Source organism: Mustelus asterias, chromosome X, assembly GCF_964213995.1.
Source record: "Mustelus asterias chromosome X, sMusAst1.hap1.1, whole genome shotgun sequence".
In the NCBI taxonomy this organism is placed as follows: Eukaryota; Metazoa; Chordata; class Chondrichthyes; order Carcharhiniformes; family Triakidae; genus Mustelus; species Mustelus asterias.
This window is the reverse complement of record NC_135834.1, coordinates 12,201,878-12,229,160: the sequence shown is the minus strand read 5'-3', so window position 1 is coordinate 12,229,160 and position 27,283 is coordinate 12,201,878. Positions and strand designations below refer to the sequence as shown.

Sequence of the window (27,283 nt, the reverse complement as noted above, 5' to 3'; positions counted from 1 at the left end):
TTCTGGAAATCACACTTTTTAAAAAGAAAACTAGTGGGATTTACTCCCATTTTCCTGCAAATTGGGGACTTAGAATTTTATTTTGGGAGAATCCTGGCAAAGATGTTTGGGTGGTGTAGTGTTCATACACCCCATTTCCCTAACTATTTCTCATCTTCAGCCCACAGGTTTAGATATATCTGAATGCTTAACTTGCATTTTGACATTTGGCAATGCGAGAATTTGTTTTCAAAATCAACAAAAGGCATGTTTTACAATAACAATCTTATATAATCGAGACCTGGTCAGGACCAGCATGCAAGCGAGGAATACACCCTCAATACTGGCAGAAGTGTAATGAGATAGATGTTTTGCTTACTATTGTGCTGATTAGCACAGCTACTTAATGTTCGTATTGCTTCTCTTTCACCTTTGCCCTGCTGCTTGAACATGTAACAATCAATTAAAGCAACATGCTGGAGTCTGACCCAAAGCTGAACCGGTGAAGAATTACTTGAAAGCAGTAATGATCTGTAACCAAGTGATTATTCACAGATGCCATTATGCAGAAGAAATCAAACTAACTCTCCATGTTTACAAAAGAAAACTACACAAAATTAAGCAGCTTTGTAGAAAATTTATTTATTTTTTGCCCTGCTCTTTTTCTCCTCTTTGAATTTCCGTTTGGAGATTTTTGGCACATTTGCTTTTAGGTAGAGGTAATAGCCTATTAGACACAGAAGTCCAGGGACCAGTAGGAGGCTGGCAATTGGGATCACATTGTCCATCATTTTCTTCCAATATGTCGATTTCACTAGAGTCACCAACTCTGTCTCAAACAACAAGACAGAGTCTCCTGCAATACAGAAAGTAAACTTTAAAACTCAGTCTTCAGTCACATTTTGGATATGGCAGCACTTGAACCACAGGCAGTAACATAGAACCACTTTGAATTTCACTTATGTATTTTATCATCATAAATGTAAAGAGTAAAGCTTGGGCAGTTTGTTCATTAGCTTGATCATGGGGTGTTGTACTCATCTGGCCCTTCTTTGACCTCAAGTGAAACTCCTACGTCTCCAAGAAGCTTATCTCTTTCTCTGTTAAGCCAAACACAATTCCCCCAACACTACTTACCCTGTCACCAATGTTTAACTGTGTAAAGCAAAAGCCCAGAGCCTTTGAGTCTCTTCTAGCACCTGTCCATGTTCTTGGGCAGAGGCACCAGAAATAGCTTGCAGTTTTACAGGTTCTGAATTTAGGCTCTTTTTCAAGCTACTGATTGTTCCATGGAAAGCTGCTGCTACGTTCCAGAATGACATCCGACACCACTGTCTCTTCTCCCCATCTCCTCACTTGATAGCAAAACTCTTCTGATAGTCTCCTAACCTGTTCAGCCTCCCCTCAGTGTACAGGTTATTAAACCCAATCCTGTTGTCACTTAATCACATCTTCCTCCTTTACCCTTATCCAATATTGAACTTGTTTCTACATTTTTTGCCTAACCTTTTTCTCGTTTCAACTGTCAGCATTGTTTCTCAAAATAGTTTAACAAACCTTTGTTTTCTTGAGTTAAGGATATAACTAGACACAATTATGAAGGCTGTAGACTAGCAGTATTTCTTCCAAGGACAATTATAATCATTTCTATTAAAAGCACTAGCTTGAGTTCTTTGCCCAAAAGCAGGTCTGACCCACAGCGCCACAACCTTCACTACGGGTAGAGTAAGGAGGCAGGTCCTGAATCCACACCAGCTGGAACGGAGATCAAACCCCATGCTGTTGACACCATCTGATCCATGCAGGCCTTCTAGCCAACTGACCCAAGCAGCCCCCAAAGGAGACAGAGTTGCTGCAGCAACACACGTTTACATATATGCTATAGGTCGTAGAGGCTCCAATTTCTTTCAATCATATGCCTGATCAGGAATCTCTACTGCTCTTACCACCTGCTATTGGTGTTTGGTGGAGGGAATTACAAGTCAATGCTTGCTTGGTCGCGTTAAGAACGCATCTTCCATGGGACTTAAACAAGAGCTTCTGGCTTAAAAGCAGGGACACTACCCACTGTGCCACAAGACCTCCACTAAAGGCACTATATGAATGCAAAATTGTTGATTGAGATTGCTGCAAAATCCTGAAGTACCAATTTTCTTTTTAAAACTATTTTAAACTTTGATTTAAGTGTGCAGCTGAGATTGGTGGGGAAAGAGAACATCACAATTTGAGGAGAGTTTGTCTGACTCGCTGCAAATCAGGACCGATGGCCAGAGTTAAACTCATTGCAATGAACAAAGCTAATCCAAGATTGAGGAAAACGGGCAATTGAAGCAAGGAAAAGAAACTGGTCAGTCTGTCTGCTCTGATTCTAGTGTTGGAGGATTTTCTTTTTATTCATGGGACAGGGGTGTTGCTGGCTGGCCAGCATTTATTATCCATCCTTAGTTGCCCTTGAAGGTGGTGGTGAGCTGCCTTCTTGAATCGCTGCAGTCCATGATCTGTGGGTTGATCCACAATGCCGTTGGGGAGGGAATTCCAGGATTTTGACCCAGCGACTGCAAAAGACCGGCGATATATTTCCAAGTCAGGACGGTGAGTGGCTTGGAGGGGATGAGGGTGCAAATCCAAGAGGCAAGATTGCCATTTCTGCCCTACTGGGTGAAGGAAACTGTGAGGAACAGATTTAGAATCCACCTTTTCCCTCGCCCAAAAGGAAAAAAACATAATACATGCCTGGAATGGAGGGTGGGAAGCCACGTTTCCCATATGCAAGGCTAGACGGAACTGTTAACTTCCTCTTCTCTCTGTAAATAAAAATATATATCATTCTCTGTAAAAATGTGATGGGGGGGGCAAAATGATTCAGTCATCAAGCTCTAGTTAGCACCTACATCAAAGCATATGTGTCGACCTTTGAAGCTTCAAGAAATGGTACATTGGCCTTTTCTTCTTTCACCAAGGGTGAAAGGAGAAAAGTTTAAAGGGAATATTAGGGGGGGCTTCTTCACGCAGAGTGGTGGGAGTGTGGAATGAGCTGCCGGATAAAGTGGTAAATGCGGGGTCACTTTTAACATTTAAGAAAAACTTGGACGGGTTCATGGATGAGAGGGGTGTGGAGGGATATGGTCCAAGTGCAGGTCAGTGGGACTAGGCAAAAAATGGTTCGGCACAGACAAGAAGGGCCAAAAGGCCTGTTTCTGAGCTGTAATTTTCTATGGTTCTAAATCCTTCCAAAAACAGGGGTGGACTTTATAGGCTGAGTTTGAAATATGAACTGCCCGTGTTGGTGTTAGGCGGTCCTCATTTTGAAATGTGAAAACATTTCTGTCCATCGGTCACCATGTGCAGTCTGCTGTGTGTGGGTGTGTCTTATTCCTGCACGTCACCTCAGCAACGTGGCCTGTGTGCTGCTTGATCCCATGCACCCACTTATAAGGGTATAACTCAGAACATCTTTGAGCTGAAAAATTGAGAGGCCAACCCCTAATGCCAGTATAGCCCTGAACATGCAGTTATTAGCCAACAATTTTGGGGGGGGAGGGGAGAGAGAGAAAGAGGAAAGAGTTGACTTGTATGCTGAGTATAGACCTAGATGTGCATTTTAGTGTCATCTTATACGCCAGGTTGACTTGTAAGCTGCAATTTCTTTTTATTCATTCATGGGACATGGGCATCACTGAATGGCCATTTCAGAGGGTAGTTGAGTCAACCACATTGCTGTGGCTCTGGGGTCACATGTAGACCAGACCAGGTAAGAATGGTAGATTTCCTCCCCTAAAGGACATTAGTGAACCAGATGGGTTTTTCCGACAATGGTTTCATGGTCGTCAGTAGGTTCTTAATTCCAGATCTGCCATGGTGGGATTTGAACCTGGGTCCCCAGAACATTAGTGTGTTTCTGGATTAACAGTCTAGCAATAATACCATCGCCTCCTTGTTATACTATGGTATATTGAATGGGCACAAGATTAATAGGTTCTTTTACAACTACTCAGAACACGTTGGTAAAGTTGGCTTACTATCAATGTGCAAAGGTCCCTGGTCTGTGCTGAATGGGACTCTCAGCATGCTTTAGGCTATGAAGGGGAAATGCTGGATGACGGTATTCGGTTAGAGTACCTGCTGCTTCTCACTATCGAGGTTCACACATGGAGGATGCACGAGGCGGTGGCTAATGCCCATGGAACTGAACTGAACTCTACCAAGGAGTCAACAGCTTCAGCATAGGAAAGAAACTGCCTACAACTATAAATGAAATAAAATCGTCACACAAAGATCTTATGGTTTGGACAGTTGTATAGCAAACATCCTTTTGCCAGCTGTAGATATCAACACTTCAGGTGTTTTGAACCTGTAATATATATTTTACGATAATTAAACTCATTGAAGATCACTGATGTGTAATTACTACAAGATGCTGCTATGGCAGTTTTCTTTTTACATTTTTTTTGTAGTGGAGGGGTAAAAACGAATCAGCTCGGTTTCCTTCTCTCGCTCTCTTTCCAGAGACCTCTGTTTAGTGAGTATGTTGGGGGGTTGGGCAAAAACAAAATTGAGTTTGACTGCAACGCCATCCACAAAATTGAAGGTGGACCTAGTCCCAGACACTAACTGCCCAGGATCACATGAAGAAATGGGCATTCGAGTTGACAACTGGAGGATTGCTGGTGCCAATTGGACCATAGTCCAGAAAAAAGGACTTGAGGGGACAGCGGGAGGGGGAGAATCTTAACCTGAGACAGAATATTAGTGACACTGTAGAACTTAAAACCAATTCACATCACTGCATTTCAGTCACTTGACTTACCCAACACACATATCAAGGAGACCCTGTTCCAAACCTGACAATAGAAATAAAGTCGGATTCAAATTCTTTTTCAACACATCTGCACTAATAGTCTCAGATTTCCAATGGTATGAAAATACCTGAATCAAAATGTGGCTCTTAATCTCAATTAAGATTTTTGTATATGGAATGAAGTCAACATTTTTACTTTAGCGAGAGTCAAAATTTATAGTATGAAACGAGGACAAGACTCATTCTTGGATCAATCTTTGTAACTGGATGTAGGATGCATTTCTTCAGCATAGTTTCATTCCGACAGACTACGTCACGTTTTACCTGGAATAACCTGCTTTTTGCCCAGTTCTACCACCAGAGGATCTCGAATTAAGGAATTATCAAACAAGGTCCCATCTTCCAGCTTGCCCTGAGAAACACAGTAAGGGAAGAAAATAAAATAAAAGCAAAATACTGCGGATGGTGGGATCTGAAACAAAAACAGAAAATGCTGGAAAATCTCAAATGAAGGGTCATCTAGACTCAAAACGTTGGCTCGATTCTCTCTCCACAGATGCTGTCAGACCTGCTGAGATTTTCCAGCATTTTCTGTTTTTAAAGGGAAGTACATCAACTCTCCAGTGTTTACATCCATAGCAACTCAGACTTTCAGTAGTCCTTCAATTAATACCCTCCATTATTACAGTATCCCACATGGAGTTATCTTTCGCTGCTACACTGGGTAACCTCCCAACATTTTAAATTGCCCAATACACTATGATCTTCAACAGAGCCCCCAATCTAATCAGTCAACACGCCAAAAGAAATCAGTTGTAAGTATTCCCTGTAACGCATAGCTTATTTAGAATATTACTAGAATAGACCACTGATTTTATACCAGTCAGTAATAATGGAATTGATAAATGACATTTAAAGTGACATTAAATATCCAACAAAAGATAAACAGATAAGAAATGACTGATATCCACGAGTACTATGACGCACATACTGAATGTGGCAGGCAATCCCTGTAACCATTCACAGGGCTGTGAGCTACATTTGCAGTTTGGTGTGGCACAGCTGAGTGTAACTGCGTGCAAGGATTTCAGGCTCAAGTGAATATTTATGAGTCATTTCTGCTTATTCACAACCTCTGGATATTCCAAAGCACTTTAAATAATTATTTATTAGCTGTAAAGTGCAGTCACTGTTGTAATGTAGCTCGACATCCTATTGGCTTCCTTGATAACTACCTGTAAACATTCACTCCTTCCACCAGCAACATACAGTGGCAGCAGTGTGCACCATCGACAGGATGCACTGTAGTAAGTTCCTCTACCACCAACACAGTGGCAGCAGTGTTTACCATCTACAAGATGAACTGTAGTAACTCACCAAGGTTCCTTCGGCCTCATCTTCCAAACCCACAACCTCTACCATCTAGAAGGACAAGAGCAGCAATACATAGGAACACCACCATCTGGAAGTTTTCCTCCAATTCTCACATCCTGATTTGAAAATATATCATTGTTCCTTCACTGGGCTGGGTCAAAAATCCTGGAACTCCCCAACAGCACTGTGGGTCTACCTACATCACATGGACTGCAGCGGCTTAAGACGGTTAACCACCGCCTTCTCAAGGGAAATTTAGGATAGGCAACAAATGGTGGTATTGCCAGCAATGCCCACATCCTAAGAATAGCGAAAATCTGCACTGGTTGAATATTTTGAACACAGTAAGAAGTTTAACAACACCAGGTTAAAGTCCAACAGGTTTATTTGGCCAAATAAACCTGTTGGACTTTAACCTGGTGTTGTTAAACTTCTTACTGTGTTTACCCCAGTCCAACGCCGGCATCTCCACATCATGAATATTTTGAATACAGAGTCTAAGCTCCCCAGGTCTTAAACTTAAGCTTTGCTACTTCTACATCATTTGCCGAGTACACGTCTTGGTTATTTTCCATCCTATAGGCACTTGTCTATAATTAAATCAAGCTGCCTGCATTTTTATTTTACCCAACCCACTGCAATTTCGGAGTTGCCTCCTCTGGTTCACCGCCCTTCCTAGTTTGAGACAGCATTTGGCCACTTTGCGTGGACTTTCCGAACCCAGGCCCTTCATATAATCCCAGATAAAATTTATTTGGGTGCTGCAAAAGCAGCGAGTTAGCTATGAGTTTCAGAATTAAAAGGCAAAAAATTTACAAAGAAAAACAAATTAAGCTACCAACTTCCTAAATGTAAATGCTAATTTGCTTCCACTAAATGTGGATGGGATATTGCATTTAGCTGCCGGGTCTAGATTCATTCAAGGTGCAACCCAGGGCTAAAGGGGTCGGGGGATTACATGTGCGAGTTTCACACACTGACGTGTCCATTTGTCACTTCCTCTGATCACCAGGTTACAAACTTGTCCTACTCCGACATTCCCTCAATCTGCCTGATTTACCGTTAATTTCCGAGTGGAAATGCATCTCCTCTTAATACTTTCCCTGGAAACTGACCGGGGGGCGGGGGGAATATCTGGTGGGTTAAGGAACATTAATGCTGACGTGTTATTGCAATCAGACCCCCCCCCCCCCCCAACAGCCTCCAGCCATGCAACAATTGCCAAGTTTCTTCTTTTAAATACTGTACAAATCTCACAACGCTTCGAATTTACAGCCGACACGACCACCTAGAAAAATAAAACTTTATTTTCTTACAGTGTAGTGGATGTGAAGAGTATCTCCAACTGTCGACAGCTCGGGACAGCCTTCTGGTTTCAGCTGTTAAAGATAAAGCACTTGGGAATCAGAAGGAAATACAGCCAGGCGCTGTGCTTCTTTTATAGTTGTGAACGTTTAATGTTATAGTGAAAGGCTATCCAGGAAAGGCGGTTTTAAACGAAATCTCACCAAGACTTCCACTTTAACTTCTTGCCCGTTTTCATCCTGGCTGGAGATTCCGTTCAATGAGACAATAATCAGAAAAAGGAGCACAACTCTGCTCATTCTGACCAGCAGACCGATTAAGTGAACAGTCAACACACACCTGGATCACTACCTAACCCTTCAATAGCCTTGGAAGCAAATTTTAGTCTTCCACTATCCCGGCAGTCTTTGTCTCCCTCTTTTGAGCAGTAAGCACCGCCCAGCTCCACTGGTGAATGTTATTTTTCCTGCACCTCAGGTCCTGCAAACTGCTGCAACGTCCAGCTAAGAAACGCAAACTTCCCTCACTCATCCGTCCAACGTATTTCTACACTTCTTGTGACAGCCATGACTCAGTTGGTCAGATGTGGGTTCAAGCCCTGCTTCTGAGCACAAGGCTACAGTGCACAGGGAGTGCGACACTGCCGTCGTTCCAAGGGAACTGTCCCTGTCTGTTCTCGAGGACTGTAGCCCTATCAGACCAACAGGGGAGTTCTCCCCCTTTGTCAACATTTATCTCCCAACCAACATCACTAAAAACAGATCTGGTCAGTATCACATTGCTGTTTGTGGGAGCTTGCTGTGTGCCAATTGGCTGCCCCATTTCCCACATTATAATACTTCAAAATACCCTTTGCCCGAAATTGGCGTCCTCCGATTACTGACCCTTCTGCCAGTGGAAACAATTTCTCCTTATTTACACTTGTAAAAATCCATTACTCTCGGAACCCCTTCATTCCTTTTGACAATAAGGTCCTCAAAACAACACAAGATGTTGTTCCCCATACAGATAATTTTATTCCCAGTGACTGACTCAAAGAATCACTTAAGATTTTAAGACATTTACTGTACAAACTAACATTAATAAACTACAGAAGATATTCCCCCTTTACTTCCTAACACAACTGAAAACCCCAAACCACGTTTATACATTACACCACACCCTGCAAATTTTTAGTCTTCACAGGATCAAGTTCAGTTACTCCCATCTCCGAACAGGCTTGTTTCTCTCGGTTTCGCTGAGCTGCAACATCTAGTGTCCATTCAAAGTAATTTCCCTTAGTCTTCTGAGAATCCCCAAAGTGACTTGTAACAGCAAGACCCATTCCAATTACTCCTTCTCCCAGCTACATCAGGTCAAATCATCAGAGGTCCTTCACACAGGTCCCGGCTCCCTGACCAAAGAATGAGCTCCCATCAGCATCCTGCCTGGTGGCTAACAAGTGTTTGCTCCTCTCTCTGTCCAGTCTGAGTCAGTGGCTGGAAGTTTACCACCCCGCCTGCCATGAGAATTGGAGCAGGCGAAGTGCAGACCATGGGAAGGGCCATTGACCTCGGGTGGGATTTTATAGTTCATCTAGTAAGTCTGGCAGCAGTAAAGTCCTTTTCTGTTGTGGGTGTTACAAATTGGCACCTTGCTTTCAATAGGGCATGACCTGGACTGGCTTACCCCATAGCAATTAGGACACAAGTGCTCGTTTCCAGCCAGAACATTTTACCTTGAATTAAAAGGAGAGTTTAAAACATAACCATCTTATAAAACCTCACATTTGTACCAACATTCTCAATGTGGCCTTATGATAAAATGTTAAGTGAGGTGCTTTTGAATGTAATCAAATAGCTTTGAAATAAACTCTAGTGTTTGAGCAATATCGTTAACAATAGCTGTGTGTTGTTCCACTTAATGCAAATTTGTTATTATTGCTAAATTGCCATTAGTTGCAATGAGTCAGGGCTACTACAATCTCCGGGATGAAAACAAAAAATGCTGGAAAAACTCAGCAGGTCGGGCAGCATCGGTGGAGAGAAACAGAGTTAACATTCTGGCTGGAATTTTACCACCCTGCTCGCCACGGGAATCAGAGCGGGAGAGGGCCGGAGCATGGGAAGGTCTGTTGACCTCAGGTGGGATTTTACAGTTTCAGGACGAGCGAGGCTGCAAAATCCCACCTTTTGGAACTGTGATCTATGGGAACTTGCATTCGCTGCTCCCAATGCGGTCTACTCTGCATTGTAGAGACCAAACGCAGACTGGGTGACCACTTTTGGTCCATCCACAAGCAGGAGCCAGACCTTCCTGTCGCTTGCCATTTCAACACACCATCCTACTCTTATCCATGTCTGTCCTTGGCCTGTTGCAACGTTCCAGTGAAGCCCAATGCAAACTGGAGGAACAGCGTCGTATCTTCCAATTCGGCACTTTACAGCCTCCTGGACTGAACACCAAGTTCAACAATTTCAAGAGTATGAACTCTTTCCTCCACCTCCATTTTATCTATCCTATTTATCCACTTTTATTACTTTATATTCTTATTTTTAATTTCTTCCATTGTTTCATTTGTCCACTTCTAAATCTTGCTTCCCTCCTGCCCTCCCCCCACTAGGGCCATCTGCCATATGCTTCACGTTGTTCTTTGTTCTGCCATTTACATATTCCGATCATTTAATGGACTCTTAGCATCATTCCCAGCCTTTTTCACCACGATTTACAATCCTTTTGTCTATAACATCTTGGTCAATTACACAAGCCCCTCCCCCCCCTCTATTTTGTCTTCAGCTCTGACGAAGGGTTATGTAGACTCGAAACGTTGGCTCTATTCTCTCTTCACAAATGCTGTCAGACCTGTTGAGATTTTCCAACATTTTCCATTTTTGTTTCAGATTCCAGCATCCGCAGTATTTTGCTTTTATGTATGGGAACTTGTTTGCTTACCCTCAGGTCCCAGAACCTTTCTTGAATTGACCCCAGTTTGCTTTGCTTCTTTCAGGAGTTAGTATGGACAGGGAGTGGGCAAGTAGTGTGCAAGGTTGCACTGTCAACTAGATGAAGCAAGCTTGGTGGGCACCACTTAGTCCCTGCCATTCTTTTTTTTTTGGGGGGGGGGGGGGGAGGAGGAAAGAGTAAGAGTTTCATCCCACCAGTCTAGGGTCAATCTGAGTTAGGTGCCCAGGTTAAAAGGACAGTATTGTAACCTACTGTGGCACTCACACCTTGATCTAATTTTGTAATCTAATCTGACGTAGCTGTTTGATTTGAATTCCAGAATTAGTTCAAAAAAACAATACAGCATTGACGAATACAATACATAGAATTGCAAGCTATACACACAGTACTGGAATTTAAAAAGATATTCACAAGTTACAAACTCAACAAAAACTTGCCACTTGACCTTTAGGACAGAAGAAACAAGGGAATACAATACATATCTCACATCATCAAATACATCAAGAGAAAAAGAGACCAGAAGATACTGAAAAGAGACTTAAGCAATGCACTTTATAACTCTCAAATGGACATATTGCTTTCACAATCATCAAAGCTGCAAAGTTACTAAGCTAGCAAGTTACTGAGTAGAGTTTTTCAAAATTGATTCTGATGGTATTATGTTCAGAATTTCAAGAAGTAATTTTTTAAATGCACTCCAAATAATGCAATGTAGTCCTGGCTCATTATGGTCTTGAAATTACTCTAGGTCAAACAAGCAGGCAATTTCTTTTGATGGTCAGTTGACAGCAGGGGGGGTGGGGATCAAAACATTATGTCTACAAGTGTAGAGGCTGGGGACGAGCTTGGGGCCAGGACAAGGCTGGCAAAGAAGAAGAGCACTCTGGGGGAGGATGACCTCACTGGGCCTGGAGGTCTGGAGTGCATCTACTTCAATGCAAAGAGCGTAGCAGGTAAGACAGACGAACTTAGGGCCTTAATGCTTACGAGGAATTTGGATGTGGTTGCGGTGACAGAGACTTGGTTGAAAGAGGGACAGGACTGGCAACTGAATATTCCAGGGTACAAGTGTTCTAGGCGAGACAGAGGAGGGGCCAAAAGAGGTGGAGGAGTAGCAGTATTAGTTAGAGAGCATATTACAGCGGTGCAGAGGGAGGACAATTTAGAGGGGTCGTGTAACGAGTCACTGTGGGTGGAGCTCAGAAACAGGAAGGGCGCAGTCACTATGTTGGGGGTATACTACAGGCCCCCCAACAGCCCAAGGGAAGTGGAAGAATGGATATGTCAGGAGACAATGGATAGGTGCAGGAAAAATAGGGTTGTTGTCGTGGGAGATTTCAATTTCCCTGGTATAGACTGGAAATCGCGTAGGGCTGGGAGCCTGAATGGGGGAGGAATTTGTAAAATGCGTATAGGAAGGTTCTTTGGAACAATATGTAGATAGCCCGACTAGAGAGGGGGCTATACTGGACCTGGTACTGGGGAATGAGCCCGGTCAGGTCTTCAAAGTTTCGGTAGGGGAACATGTGGCAAATAGTGACCACAATTCTGTTAGCTTTAGGATAGTGATGGAAAAGGATGAGTGGTGTCCCAAGGGTAAGGTGTTGGATTGGGGGAAGGCTAACTTTAGTGGGATTAGGCAGAAATTGGCAGCTGTTGATTGGGAGAGGCTGTTTGAAGGTAAATCCACATCTGGCATGTGGGAGTCTTTTAAGGAACAGTTGTTAGGGCTGCAGGATAGGCATGTACCTGTAAAAAAAGGATAGGAAGGGTAGGATTCGAGAACTGTGGATGACCAGGGAAATTGAGGGATTGGTCAAAAAGAGAGGCGTACGTTAGGTCCAGGCAGCTAAAAATGGAGGGAGCTCTGGAGGAATACAAAGAAAGTAGGAAAGAACTCAAACGAGGAATTAGAAGGGCAAAAAGGGGTCACGAAATGTCCTTGGCAGACAGGATTAAGGAGAATCCCAAGGCATTTTATTCATACGCTAGGAACAAAAGGGTTGTCAGGGAAAAAAATCGGACCTCTCAGGGACAAAAGTGGGGAATTATGCTTAGAGCCCAAAGAAGTAGGGGAGATCCTAAATGAATACTTTGCGTCGGTATTCACAAAGGAGAGGGATGTGTTGACTGGGAGTGTCTCGGAGGGGAGTGTTGACCCGTTAGAGAAAATCTCCATTACAAGGGAGGAAGTGTTAGGTTTTTTAGGGAATATAAAGACTGACAAATCCCCAGGGCCTGATGGAATCTATCCAAGGCTGCTCAGGGAGACGAGAGATGAAATCACTGGGCCTCTGAAGCAAATCTTTGTCTCGTCACTGGACACAGGTGAGGTCCCAGAGGATTGCTAATGTGGTCCCGTTATTTAAGGAGGGGAGGGAAGGATAACCCGGGAAATTATAGGCCGGTGAGCTTGACGTCCATGGTAGGGAAGTTGTTGGAGGATTCTTAGAGACAGGATGTATGTGCATTTAGAAAGGAATAAACTCATTAACGATAGTCAGCATGGTTTTGTGAGAGGGAGGTCATGCCTCACTAACCTGGTGGAGTTTTTTGAAGAAGTGACTGGAATGGTTGACGAGGGAAGGGCCGTGGATGTCATCTATATGGACTTTAGTAAAGCGTTTGACAAAGTCCCTCATGGTAGGTTGGTGCAAAAGGTTGGATCTCATGGCTAGATGGGTGGAGAACTGGCTTGGTCACAGAAGACAGAGGGTGGTCGTGGAAGGGTCTTTTTCCGGCTGGAGGCCTGTGACTAGTGGTGTTCCACAGGGCTCTGTATTGGGACCTCTGCTGTTTGTGATTTATATAAACGATCTGGAAGGAGGTGTAACTGGGGTGATCAGTAAGTTTGCGGATGACACGAAAATGGCTGGACTTGCAGATAGTGAGGAACATTGTCAGAGGCTACAGAAGGATATAGATAGGCTGGAAATTTGGGCAAAGAAATGGCAGATGGAGTTCAATCCAGATCAATGAGAAGTGATGCATTTTGGTAGAACTAACGTAGGGGGGAGCTATACGATAAATGGCAGAACCATAAAGGGTGTAGATACGCAGAGGGACCTGGGTATGCAAGTCCACAGATCCTTGAAGGTGACGTCACAGGTGGAGAAGGTAGTGAATAAGGCATATGGCGTGCTTGCCTTTATAGGGCGGGGCATAGAGTATAAAAGTTGGTCTGATGTTGCAGTTGTATAGAACGTTGGTTCGGCCGCATTTGGAATACTGTGCCCAGTTCTGGTCGCCACACTACCAGAAGGACGTGGAGGCTTTAGGGAGAGTGCAGAGGAGGTTTACCAGGATGTTGTCTGGTATGGAAGAGCTTAGTTATGAGGAGAGATTGGGTAAACTGGGGTTGTTCTCACTGGAAAGACGGAGGATGAGAGGTGACCTAATAGAAGTGTATAAAATTATGAAAGGCATAGATAGGGTGAACAGTGGGAAGCTTTTTCCCAGGTCGGTGGTGACGTTCACGAGGGGTCATAGGTTCAAGGTGGGGGCGCGGTGGGGTTTAAACACAGATATCAGAAGGACGTATTTTACTCAGAGGGTGGTGGGGGCCTGGAATGTGCTGCTGGGCAAGGTGGTGGAGGCGGACACACTGGGAACGTTTAAGACTTATCTAGATAGCCACATGAACGGAGTGGGAATGGAGGGATACAAAAGAATGGTCTAGTTTGGACCAAGGAGCGGCGCAGGCTTGGAGGGCCGAAGGGCCTGTTCCTGTGCTGTATTGTTCTTTGTTCTTGTTATTAACTATTTAAGTCTTAGCACATTTAAAACAAATAGTTAATGCCGCCATTAAAACAAGGGATTGAAAAATGTTATAAAAATCTGGTAAATCACAATTTTTTTATATTCGAAATCTGTTTACATCTCCAATTGTCTGAAGAGTATGTTCTATTGCATAGAATCACAGCGAGTGCATGTACTTCTGCTGCCAAATTTATTTTTTGTCCCTCTCCAAATATTTTAGGTCTCTCCTTTTGGACATTCCTTCCAGACATGCTATAAACTAGTCTTTAATAGATAGTGCTGTGCAGATGATGTTCGAGCTGGCCATTAAAATTTGTACACAAAGCACCCCACCCCAACCCAACCCAGTGCTTCCTCTTGTGGTTGACGCCTATGCTTCCTGACGAACGTCTTGTGAAACCGATGCAGCAATTTGAAGTTTTAGTAAGTGACAAATGGAAAGATACTTCCACAAAGCTGATGTGAAAGGGCTAGACTCTTTCTTTAAATAAAAGCTACATTTCACTAAAAGGAAAAGAATGCAATCTTTTTCATCCTTCAGTTTTAACTTCATATTGAAATCAGATTTAAGTATCCTAAACTGAATTCTACCTCCAGTTTATTCATTTTAAAACAGCACATCAAGAAAAATGTGCTGATACTGCAGGAACTTTCTTTCTCACTCAGTGAGAGGGCAGCAATGCAAGGCAGAGCAGGAGGTTTTAACATTCACAGATTGAAAAGCAGAAACTAATCCAGGATTAATGTCAGAGGTACAGAAAGAGGAAATGTCCCAGGAGGATTTAGGATGTTCAAAACTAATTTCAGATGGTCAAAAGAACTGTTTAAAAATTCAATTTAAATTGTACATTCTTGAACAGGACATACAAAAAGAGAAAAAACCATTCTCCTGTCAGACACCTTGATGGGAGCACTAATATACTAAAGGGATGGGCTTCAGTGGGAACTCCTCATCCCTGACTTCTCCCATGTTCTTAATCAAATTGTTTATTTTAATTGAAAATAATGTCAAATGTATTATTTTTCACCCATGTCTCAGGTAAAATACTTTATCTTTTCTGCAGCACAGAATGATCAATATTAGAGGCCATCATGCATATTTCTTGGCCTTTTGCCAAACCTTTGTAATGACTCGGAGGTTCTTCTGAAGTACAGAGCAGACAAGTAATTCATTTGCAATCTCTGAGGAGGAGTGAGTGAAGTATAATTCTAAATAAGTGAGATCAGGCACTCAGCGAGATTTACTTTCTCTGAGTGTGCTTTTGTTCGAATTTCAGGCACCTCAGTGACATAATTTCACCAAGTGTAAACTTGTTGAAACATTCAATAGCAGAAGGTGATCATGCAACAAAACAGACGTTTAGTGGGGCAAGAGGGAGCTTTGCTGCTGGTATTAAAATAAAACAATGTCAAGTGACTAAGATGTCCTGATCCCCATCTGGATTCATATCAAACTGCTTAACTGAAATTTCTCAATCAAATCAAGGGTGGCGGCTTTTGAAATAGATCAGTCATGTTGATTTCATCCTTCAAACTGGCCCCTTTTTTGGGTAGAGTGATACAGTGAATCCCCCTCAAATATGACATATCACTGGATGTAACTGACCGAGGTGGACCGGCACAATGTTGTAATATTCAGTCGTTGGTGAGATTGTGCTGAAGGAGACAAATCTCAATTCACAGCGCACAAATATGCTGGTGTTTGTGCCCCACAAAAGCCTCCTCCCATCCTATGAACATATCCCTGTACTCATTTCTCCCTCATCTATGTATCTAGTTTATCCCTTAAATAAAATTTCCTGCAAGTTAGAGAAAACGATGTTAAGTGAATATATGAGGACACTTGTCAGTTACACGAAGCATCCCTTCATGTTTCAATAGGCTGCCAGTTAAATGAGAGCTATTGTGATACCCATTTCCTTAACTATTTGAGTCAGTGAATAAAATCTTGCCAGGCAGAAACATGCCAAGAGGTGGCGACATCCCACCACAAGGATCACTTCTTAATCTGCTATCCTCAGTGCCTGATGATATTCACTCTAAAATTAACTGGGATCATTTACAACAAAAGCAATACCAGAAAATGAATGAATCCAGTCTATCCAGTATTCAATTCTAACATTAGCGCATCCCTTCTGATGATTCATTTAAAGTTAAGAGTTTGTTAGAATTGTGAACTTTTACTCTATTTCGCTTGTATCGCTTGAGCTATCAGCTCCCAAAACGAATCTCCCATTATTATTTGAAAGCCTTGAGAAAAGCATAAAAATTAGAAGTGACTTTTTTAATGCTCTTTTTTTCAGAAGAAGTAATAAACACTTGTTGGAAACTTGTTCTTTGGAGGATTGGGACAATGTTTCCTTTAAGCTTTATAGCCGCACAGAAGCTCTCACGCAGGCCGAACACAAGTCGGTCCCTTTAAGTTGCTGTGCTAAAAGACTTAAGGGGCCCATGGCATCCAGACTTGAAACGTTGGCTCTATTCTCTCTCCTTACAGGTGCTGTTAGATCTGCTGAGATTTTCCAGCATTTTCTGCTTTTGTTTGAGGTAAATAAATTAGTTCCTGTCGTTTAAGTCTATACAAGTCTCCAACGGGTGATGGCAGAGGGAGCAATGCTGTAACCAGTCTAGTGGGCACTCTGTCCCATCTAGTGACAACTCAGCCCAGCCTCCTGGACAGACAGTCCCCGGCATCACCTGGGCCTGAAGCAAGCCGCACAAGATTAAAATTCTCACTTTCATTCCAGTCTTATTGAGAATGGTAGTCACAAAAAGAACAATTTTTTTTTCAGTCTTTCCTTTTGACCATGACTTTGTGGCAAAAGGTTTTTGCTTAAATAATAATGCCTAAAATGTAGGACTTTTATTATTCAGAACCATTCTCCAAACTTAAATTATTTTAACGGCCCTCCCAGAACCTACCTGGAACCTAGGAATTTCTTAATAAAGACAGACTGAGATCCATCTCATTCACCTTCAGCCATCCTGGTGGTTGCATGATGCATCAGTAACTTGCTTTGAGTTTTCTCTCAAACCCCCATAGAAGAAAGAAATACTGCCATAACCATTCAGAATACATTGCAAAACATAACAATTATACAGTACCAAATTCCAAAGTGAGAAGCTTTCTTTGACGCACAGAAGAAATAACACGAGCATAGTGAGATTGGAGTCAAAAGGATTGATGGGAGCAGCAACTAAGGAAGAACCAAATAATTTACAGAAAAATGGTCAGCAAAGGCCAACCCAATAATCCAAACTTCCACACGACACAGGAGTCATCGGCAGCAGCCGTTGTTCCTCCATTAGAGGATGATGTCCACGCAGGGTCATGGGTTTCTGTCATGGGTCTTCATCTGACTGAACAGGCCGATTCTCCACCCGCAGGTCTTTTGAGCATATGGGGTAGGACAGTCCATGAGGCAGTGGGATCCGGAGAGCGGGATTTGTTCTCTTTCCTTCTCTGCTGCCGCTCTGCATCATCATTAAGACGTTTGGACTCAAAGCGTGATCCACCTTCATGGACAGGTTGTTGCCGTTTTGAATGATTGGTAGCAAACTCCTTCCAGTCATTAAATGTCACTGCTGCCGTGCTTCAGAATGTCTTGTAGTGTTTCCTTTATCTTCCCCTGAAACACTGGCCATTTGAAAGGTGAGAAAACAAGACATGAGTGGGGGAATGACTTTGCGGTCATCCTGTCAGCATCCAGTTTATTAAAGTTGATTTTGCAGGAGTTTTCCCCGAGTGCTTGTGGAGCTGGCTTCAAGAAGGTATGATGTGGAGATGCCGGTGTTGGACTGGGGTAAGCATAGTAAGAAAACCAGCGCTTGTTTGATCACCCTCCCATTGAACCCGGATGTGGTGGAGGCACTGCTCCTGGAGTTTCCCTGGTTGAAGCCTGCGAGGGACTTTGTTTAATGTGAAGACTTCAGGGCGTACCATCATTGCCCACATGATTTGGACAGCTTGTTGGCCAGATTTTGGTGACATGTCAAACCACAATGACTGGGCCCACTTTGCCACTGCAGCCTGCTTCTGCCTTTGCAGCCAGTGAGGCAGTCCTCTTTCACTTGCACTGCCATCGAAGACTCTTTGGGCTTCACTTTGTCTGCTGCCACCCCCATTAAATTTTTTCCAAAGGAGTATGTGGTCTCCTTACTCCCAGATGCACCACCTCACACTTATCTATATTGGAACCCATTTGTGCGCCCATTCTGCAAGGTTAATGTTTTATTTTGTTGCAGATATTTTTCACTAACTATTTCAACAACTTGCATTTATAAGTGCCTCCAACATAGTAACACAACCCAATAACACCAGCTAGCATCATCTGCAAATTTTGAAATGGTACTTCGGATTGCATAGTCCAAATTAATGGAACGACAATGGTCACAGTGGCCATCCTTGTGCTATAAATGAAATCTGATGAGCAGAGTGGACTCTTAACTCACATTCCTCCCTCATCGCAAACTATTCACTTTCATTGTGCCCGAGACACTTTGCTGTTGGCAACACGGCTGCTGTGCTTGTTTGCACAATAATGACTGCACTCCAAATTACCTTACTATGTACGAAGGGCTTAGAAACACTGGAAGCAATGAGATTGTATACAAATACTTCCCTTCTCCTCCTATAAATATCATAGTAGCTAGTTTACAAAATAAGCATTAAGCACCCCTCCCACTGCCCAAAAAACCTTTGTCAGAGCCGTCTCTAAATAAGCATGTAGGAATGTGAATCTCCACTTCAGAACAACAAAATGAAATAAATTGAAGATGGAAACTGCTTCTGGGGCTTATTGCGTAATTCGTAGTAAACACAAATCAGATCTGCTGAAATGAAAAGCAAGCTCCATTTTAATCAATAAAGACATTTCAGCAACATCGGAATACATGAGATCTGCATCTTACTGGAAATGTCTCAGGAAAGTCAGAGGGGTGTTGGTGAGCTCTGCATCTATGGTAACAAGAAGAATCTGGACAATTCTTCACAGGGACTGCTGCTGCCTATTATGCCAGCCTTCAGTCTTTTGTGCACTTCTTCCTCGATTAAAAAAAATGCAGTGTTTCCCCACTCTCCCTGCTTACATACCACTGTCAGTTGCTGTGCATTTGAAAAGACAGAATGGCTGAATCCTCTCATGATTTAATGTGATTACTGCCTGGGTCAACACTTGTGACATGTGATGTGGAGAGGTTGTACAGGGAACAATGTGAACAGGCTGAAAGTGAGGGAGACAGACAGATGAGTGATGACTCCCCTGAATAGGCCAGAGCTGAGAATGGCTCCCAAAACTCCTGCTCAGTCTCTCTCTACTTGTACCAGGAGTGGACATGAGCACCACTGGGACCCAACAGCTGACCAAGGAGACCCTTGGTGTGGCACACAGCCTTTCAAACACTCCTGTCACTCATCTGCAAAGTGAGCCGGATTAGCAGAGAATGGGATTAGTGGCGACGAGAGCCCAAAAAGAGGTTTCCGGTTTACTCAACGCTGCTCCTCAAGGCTAGCTTTATCTAACTTCCCCAGTCCCGCTGTGCTAAAGTGCACACAGCACAGCGAGAACCAACCAAGCAAACTAAAGCAGTAATCCCCTCTCCTCGGAATTAAACAGAGTTGAATAAATGATTGAGCGGCAGTGAAGTCCAGACAATTCCTTCACTACCCACTGTTGGCACTGATGAGCTACTCACTGAAACCCAGTGCCAGAATCAGATCTAGAAATAAGAATAATGGAGAGAGAGAAAAGTGGGGGCCATCTACAAGGGCAACAGTGGGAGACAGGAGTTGGTGGAATCACTAATATAAAATAAGTCCAATGGATACAGATTGTGAAGTGGGGAGTGACCGTAACTGAGAGGATAGTTCTGAACAACAATGGCACAAGGTGTTATTGGATGGTGGAAGGCAGGTGGGCCATGAGGGTAGGAGAATGATAGTTGTGAGAAACACAGAGCACTAAACCATTTTTTTTGCAAGCGTGACTGAAAGACCCAAATGGTAGCTGTGTCCCTGATGCCAAAGTAAAGAATATTATGGGTGGAAATATTTCTGGGAAGACAGGGAGAGCAGTAAAGATAGCCCTAATGAGGCAGTGAACTACCTCCCACATTGTGGCTCATTTACCTGCTTGTTGGCGAAGACGAGTAGAACAGCATCGCGCAATTCATCCTCTGCAAGCATCCGCATTAGTTCCGCATGGTGCCTCATTCACACGTTGTCTATTACTGTCAACGACAAATATCAAATAAAAAAGTAGTGAACCAGACAGTTAATATCTCTCCCACTCTCAGCCTCTTCTTCATACCAATTTCCTGGCCCAGAACATGAATTAACTTTCTTGCAAGCCTCCATTCGTCACCAGGAGGCCATTAGCCAAGAAGCACAGCTTTTTCCATTCAACCCAAGAACGAGGAACTCACCATGAAGGGAACTGCCTTCCCAAGCCCATCAGTTACCATGCCAATGAGAGACATACACTTCATTTGGTGCACGTAGAAGCATCGTAAGCAGCTTTAGACACCTTTCTATTGAAATGAAATTGACACCCAATTAAACATTACACAACAGGTACCTTATTAAACAAGTGTGTGTGTGTGTGTGTGTGTGTGTGTGCGCGTGCTTGGGGGGGGGGGAATCAGTAAGAAAAAGGAGAGAATATACAAAATACTCTTTGCCCCAATTGTCTGGGATTATTTTATTGCTGCAATTGGTTAGTTTAAAATAAATGGGTTGATGTTGACATTGGAATAATGCTGAATGTAAAATCCAGGTTTTAGTGTCCAATTCATAATGCTTACTTTCAAACTCAGCATCCACCTCAAACAAGGCAGAAGGGCTAGAAAGCAATGCAACAGATGGGCAATTTTATGGAGTCACTCATTGACAGACTCAATCAAGTGTATCCCTCCCTGCTGACAGCCCTTTCTTCTCTTTATTGGAGGGAGCAAAGGAGGGAAGCCACTAAAACTATAAAAAAAGGCTAGGATTTTCAGGGTGGGAATGGTATTGGGAGGTGCTTTGTGAAATTGCTGCTCTTGAAGGTGAAGAATGTTAGTGCAGGAGAACTGAACACTTTCCATACCAGACATCCAAGAGGCTGTGTTAAACTTGTCGATTTTGCTGAATTACAACAGCTCAAAAAGGTATTCATTGGCTGGAAAGTGTTTTGAGACATCCAGAGGTCATAAAAGTCACAACATAAATACAAGTGTTCCTTTTTTAAAAATTCTTTCCATCACCAAGACCATTTCCACCACTACAACATTTGCTCACCTCTACCACTAATTCAGCTTAACTGCCTCCAAAGGCTGTATTCCTGCTTTTGTCACCTCCCGACTTAATTACTGCAATCCTCTGTTTGCTGGACTCTCACCCTCTCCAACTTCTTGAAAACTCTGAATATATCTTGCCCCACTTGAACATACACATGGGCTCCCTGTCATCAAGTTCCTCCATGGACATGTTATCTCCTTGACCAGACTTATGGTTAGTTCTTTGGGCCTCTTCTTTACTGGCTCGCCACTTTTAGAATTAGAATTTCTTGAGGTGATGACAAGCAGGATAGGTGAAGTGGGACCAGTAGACGCAATATACTTCGATTTCCAAAAAGCATTTGATAAGGTACCGCATAAAAACTACTTAAGAGCCCATGGTGTTAGGGGTAGTATATTAGCATGGATAGAGGATTGGCTAACTGATAGAAGACAGAGCTGGGAATTTCAGGATGGCAACCTGCAACTAGTGGAGTGCCACAAGGATCAGTGCTGGGGGCACAATTATTTATAATATATATTAAATTACTTGGACAAGGGAAGTGAATGCATTATTGCCAAGTTTGCAGATGACACAAAAAAAGGTGGGAAGGCAAGTGGAGTGGATGACACAAGTGTCCACAAAGGGATATAGACAAGTTAACTGAGTGGGCAAAAACTTGACAGATGGAATATTGTTATGGGTCCAGGTTAGAAACTCCAAAAGTGTTTTATGAAGCCTGCCTGAATTACAAGTTTTGCAACTTGAATTTGGCTAGGATGAGTATGATAGGTTTCATTTCAGGTATGATTCAACAACTCATTAGAGAACTTTTATCAAACAAAGTTTATTTAAGAATATAGTTAACATGTATAGAAAGAAAATTAGCAATACTTTTTATCAATTGCAAACAAAACAGAAAGAAAACAACCACAATAATGTATTAACCCTTAATTGAATATTAAAGCTGTTCCAACAAACCAAAACCTTTCACAGACAAAACCCTTTTCACAGGTTTAACACAGCAGAGATTAAAATCTCACTTGACTGGAATTGAGTCTTTTCGAAGCCTGAACTTTCCTTCCGGAAGGCAAAACGTTGCCTTGAGATAACCAACAGAATTTCCAAATAGAACAGGGAGACAGACATTTCAGCTTCTTTGCTTGATGCCCCTGCTAAAACTAAAAACTGCAGCCTCAGAACTCAAAACTGACACCTTAAACTCACTGGAAAGAAAAGGAACTGTCCAAAAACACACCTTTTCTCCTAATAATGCAGGATTGTAAAACTAATCTCAGAGTAAAATATAAACAACCCCTACTTAAGCTACTGAAGTAGCACGAAAGGACTTAGTCAGCCTGGCAACAATAATGACATAACTGAAGCGGTGAGCCGCAAAAATCAAGTTTTAAAAAACCCTTTCTTAAAAAGGTACACTAACATCACAATATAATGTAGGAAAATGTAAAATTATACTTGTTTAGAAAGAATAAAGGAGCTGAATATTATTTAAATGGAGAAAGACTGCAGAAAACTGCGGCACAGAGGGATTTGGGGGTCCTCGTGCATAAATCACAAAACGCTAGCATACAAGTTCAGCAGGCAATAGGGAAAGCAAATGCATTGTCAGCCTTTATTTCAAAAGAAATGGAGTATAAAAATAGGGAAGTCTTGCTAAAACTATACAAGGCACTAGTTAGACCACACCTGGAATACTGTGAACAGTTTTGGTTTCCTTATGTCAGGAAAGATGTACTGACAGTGGAGGCAGTCCAGAGGAGGTTCACTAGGTTTATCCCAAGAACGGAGGGATTTTTTTTTGAGGTTGAACCTGTGCTCATTGGAATTTAGAAGAATGAGAGGTGACCTTAGCGACATAGGATTCTCAGGGGGCTTGACAGGGTAGATGCTGAGAGGCTGTTTCCCCTTGTGGGAGAGTCTAGGACATAATCTCAGAGAAAGGGGTCGTCCATTGAAGATAGAGATGAGGAGCAATTTCTTCTCTTAGAGGGTAGTGAATCTGTGGAATTCTTTACTGCAGAGCGCTGTAGAGGCTGGGTCGTTAAGTATGTTCAAGGCGGAGATAGATTTTTAATCAATTAGGGAATCAAGGGTTATGGGGATAAAGGTGGGAAAGTGGAGTTGAGGATTATCACATCAGATCAGTCATGATCTTACTGACTGGAGGAGCAGTCTTGAAAGGCTGACTGGCCTACCTCTGCTCCTACGTCTTATGGCCACCTGTTTTTCTGACATCTTTGAAGTGCTGTGGGCTTAAAAGTTGCTGATGCTCTGTGTTCTCTTCAGCTGCAGCATAGGAAGAGGGGAAGCACCCGACTTTTAAGTGATGGTGACCTGCAGCACATTACAAACCACAAGCATCGTTCCCCAGAGCAACAAAGAACCCAAACATGTCAACATTCTGAAAGTAAATAATTAGTGACTCAAAGTAACAAGTAGCACAGATACACGAGCTACGGTATCCAACGTGCAAAAGTTTTTCCAAACATGTGTTCCTTACATGTCCATTAGGTGGGAAGAATTGATCTTTGTTTATCAGAACGGCAGTTCTGCTTAACCTAGGCTAAATGTGGCATGCTTTGGAAAACAGTGCTAAAGTAGGTTTAAAAAATCCGCTTTTTACGGATAAAAGCAATGCTACACCTCTTAAAATAGCTGGTGAATGATCTCAACAGGCTTTATAGAGTACAACACAGAAGGCCACCATTCGGCCCATTATGCCTATGCCAGCTCTTTAAAAAAGGTGATTTCCAGTAGAGTCTCCATTACACACTGGCAATGCATCCTTCACAGGAAGGCAGCAAGTAAATGATAACAAACAGGACGTTTAAAAAGAATCTCAGGATCCATTCAGTTCATTTTCTTAGGTGCACACAACAAATGAACATAACCACAGATTGTGTTCCTTTCCAGTTTTTTATTGGAGGTGTCTTTGCACTGAATCTCACTCAAATATGCTGCAGTTAGTTATGAATGAACTACTCAACTTCATTCTCACTAATACCACACTGCTTTCAATTCAATCATACATTATAGTCACTGTGCCTGGTAATGACATTTAGCACTCACTCCACAAGGAAAAAAAAACCTCAAGACATTATAACACTTGTTCAGACAGCTAACTTCACAATATTTAAACTGAAGTGTAATAATTTGCAGAGTTAAAAAGGAACCAACTAGTTATAGTCAATGATCAGATATTCTCAAATTCTATTACATACCTAATGATGAAGTCTGCAAATAGCACACAAAGTATTCCATTTGAAATAGAATTATGGCTCAATACAACCTTGAAAACCTATCATTTTTCAATGAAAGCCTAAAAAAAATAAATTCCAGCTTGAATGACTTTCAAACGTTGGTGACATTCCACACAGCAAAACCACCACCATGAAAACAAAGAGGAGACAGGCGTGTTAATATTGGCTATTCATTAGAGATGCAAATCTTTCTGGAGTTTGGTTTGACTCTTATGAACTTAATCCACATGCAGATTTCAGAAATCACAGGCTAGGATTCCCACTTTGGACACAATTGTCAATCCGGATGCAAACCGCGCTCATTTGGAGAAGCCTCCCCGCCCTCCCTGTGTTGCACTTATTTGCATACAGAATGTAAAATCTGCCATGAATCAGCACAATTGGGGAGCGTTGGGGCATAGCATAATGGTATTATCACTGGACTAGTAATCCAGAGACCCCAGGGTAATGCTCTGAATCCCACCATGACAGATGAAGTTTAATTCCAGATTTTTATTGAATTCAAAGATCCAATAACAACCACAAAACCATTATTGATTGTGGTAAAAACCCATCTGGTTCACTAAACCGCTCAGTTCAAGGGCAATTCACAATAAATGCTGGCCCAAGCAGCGACATACATATACAATGAATACATTTTTAAAAATCTGATGAATTCAGCCGAAAATTGATTTATCACAAAAAGCTTCAGTATCAATCCACCACCTGTGAATAAAACCTGATTTTAAATGATTAACAATTGACTAAGTTTTAACTTTTATTGTAAGGGTACATGAATTTTTCTTCATTTCACTTTGCTGGTCAGAGCAGTTAATAGCATTTCTGTTGCGCTGAGACATAACACACTACAAGGCGAAGGCATGTAAAAATCGCCAGCACTCCTTCCAGATGAGCTCAACGCATTCTATGCCTGTTTTGAGCAAGGAGGTCTGAGAGAGCATGCCCTCCACCCCGGATAAACCTGTATCCAAGGCCACCATTGTAGACGTCAGAGCTGCCTTCTCGAAATTCAACCCATGGAAAGCGACTAGCACGGAACGGGTACCCAGACGAGCACTCAGATCCTGCGCAGACTAACTGGTGGGGGTATTCGCAGACATCTTCAACCTCTCTTTACACCAATCTGAGGTCCCTATCTGCTTCAAGAAGACGATCATTGTCCCGGTATCAAAGAAAAGCCAGGCAGCGTGCCTTAATGACCATTGTCCAGTGGCTCTGACATCCATCATCATGAAGTGCTTCGAAAGATTAGTCATGGCATCAATCAATTCCGGCCTCCCGGATCCACTAGTTTGTCTATTGCCACCACAGGTCCACAGCAGACGCCATCGCCCCAGCCCTCCACTCAACCCTAGATAACAAAGACACCATGTCAGACTCCTATTCATAGACTACAGCTCAGCCTTCAACACCTTTATTCTTACGAAACTCATCTTCAAACTCAGTGGCCTAGGGCTCAGCTCTTCCCTCTGCGACTGGATCCTAGACTTCCTAACCGACAGACCGCAATCAGTAAGGATAGGCAACAGCACCTCCTCCACGATCATCCTCAATACCAGTGCCCCACAAGGCTGTGTCCTCAGCCCCTTACTATAATCCTTATATACCTCTGACTGTGGAGCCAAATTCCCCTCCAACTTGATTTTCAAGTTTGCTGATGACACCACCGTAGTGGGTTGGATCTCAAACAATGATGAGACAGGAGTACAGGAAAGAGATGGAGAATCTGGTGAACTGGTGCAATGACAACAATCTCTCTCTCTCAATGTCAACAAAACAAAGGAGATATATTGACTTCAGGAAGGGTCATGGAGGGCGTGCCTCTATCTACATCAGTGAGGATGAAGTAGAAATGTTCGAGAGCTTCAAGTTTTTGGACACCCAGATCATCAACAACCTGCCCTGGTCCCTCTATGCCGACTTTATAGTGAAGAAAGCCCACCAACACCTCTTTCTCAGGCAGCTAAGGAAATTTGGATGTGTGATACGACTCTCACCAACTTTTACAGATGTACCATAGAAAGCATTCTTTCTGGTTGTATCACAGCTTGGTATGGCGCTCCTGCTCTGTCCAAGACCACAATAAACTACAAAAGGATTGTGAATGAAGCCCAGTCCACTCAAACCAGCCTCCCACCCTTGACTCTGTCTGCACTTCCCATGGCCTTGGAAAAACAGCCAGCATTATTAAGGACCCCACGCACCCCGGACATTCTCTCTTCCACCTTTTTCCGTCAGGAAAAAAATATACAAAAGTCTGAGTGTACACCGACTCAAGAACAGCTTCTTCCCTGCTGCCATCAGACTTGCCTTAAACTGATCTTTCTCTACACCCTAGCTAGGACTGTGACACTGCATTCTCACCGTTTCCTTCTCTATGAAAGGTATGCTTTGTATAGCATGCAAGAAACAATACTTTTCAGTGTATACCAATACATGTGGCAACAATCAAATCAGTCTACTGAATTCCCCAATTGGAAAGAGGCTGCACTCTAAATGTTGAAATGATGTGGTTTTTTTTCAGTCAATCCAAAGAATGAGGAAGGGAGCCTGGAATGTACTACTGGCCTGGGAGAGTAGCAGCATTAT

The 27,283-nt window shown here is 42.7% G+C and overlaps 1 protein-coding gene across 5 annotated transcripts; it reads right to left on the bottom strand.

The window, feature by feature from the left end:
• Positions 1–602: 602 nt before the first annotated feature.
• Positions 603–20,389, bottom strand: LOC144482034 (peptidyl-prolyl cis-trans isomerase FKBP11-like). Of its 5 annotated transcripts, XM_078201313.1 has the most exons (7): positions 20,260–20,358; positions 17,133–17,173; positions 7,468–7,530; positions 5,102–5,189; positions 4,787–4,820; positions 2,713–2,783; positions 610–835 (listed from the first exon to the last, which is right to left on the bottom strand). In XM_078201313.1, the coding sequence occupies exons 2-7, from the start codon at positions 17,154–17,156 to the stop codon at positions 618–620; spliced, it is 498 nt and encodes a 165-aa protein (XP_078057439.1). In that variant the 5' UTR covers positions 17,157–17,173; positions 20,260–20,358; the 3' UTR covers positions 610–617. The 5 variants fall into 5 exon arrangements, with proteins under 5 accessions (XP_078057438.1, XP_078057439.1, XP_078057441.1 ...); XM_078201312.1 differs by lacking the exon at positions 17,133–17,173 and having other exon boundaries at positions 603–835; positions 20,286–20,381; XM_078201315.1 differs by lacking the exon at positions 20,260–20,358 and having other exon boundaries at positions 17,081–17,160.
• Positions 20,390–27,283: the final 6,894 nt, after the last annotated feature.

Coding starts and splice junctions, on each gene's coding strand:
- LOC144482034 (XM_078201311.1), bottom strand. CDS start 7,755: ATGAGCAGAGTTGTGCTCCTTTTTCTGATTATTGTCTCATTGAACGGA. Junction 7,531..7,659: donor AAGTTAAAGTGGAAGTCTTG/GTGAGATTTCGT, acceptor TATCTTTAACAG/CTGAAACCAGAAGGCTGTCC. Junction 5,190..7,467: donor CTCTTCACATCCACTACACT/GTAAGAAAATAA, acceptor TGTGTTTCTCAG/GGCAAGCTGGAAGATGGGAC.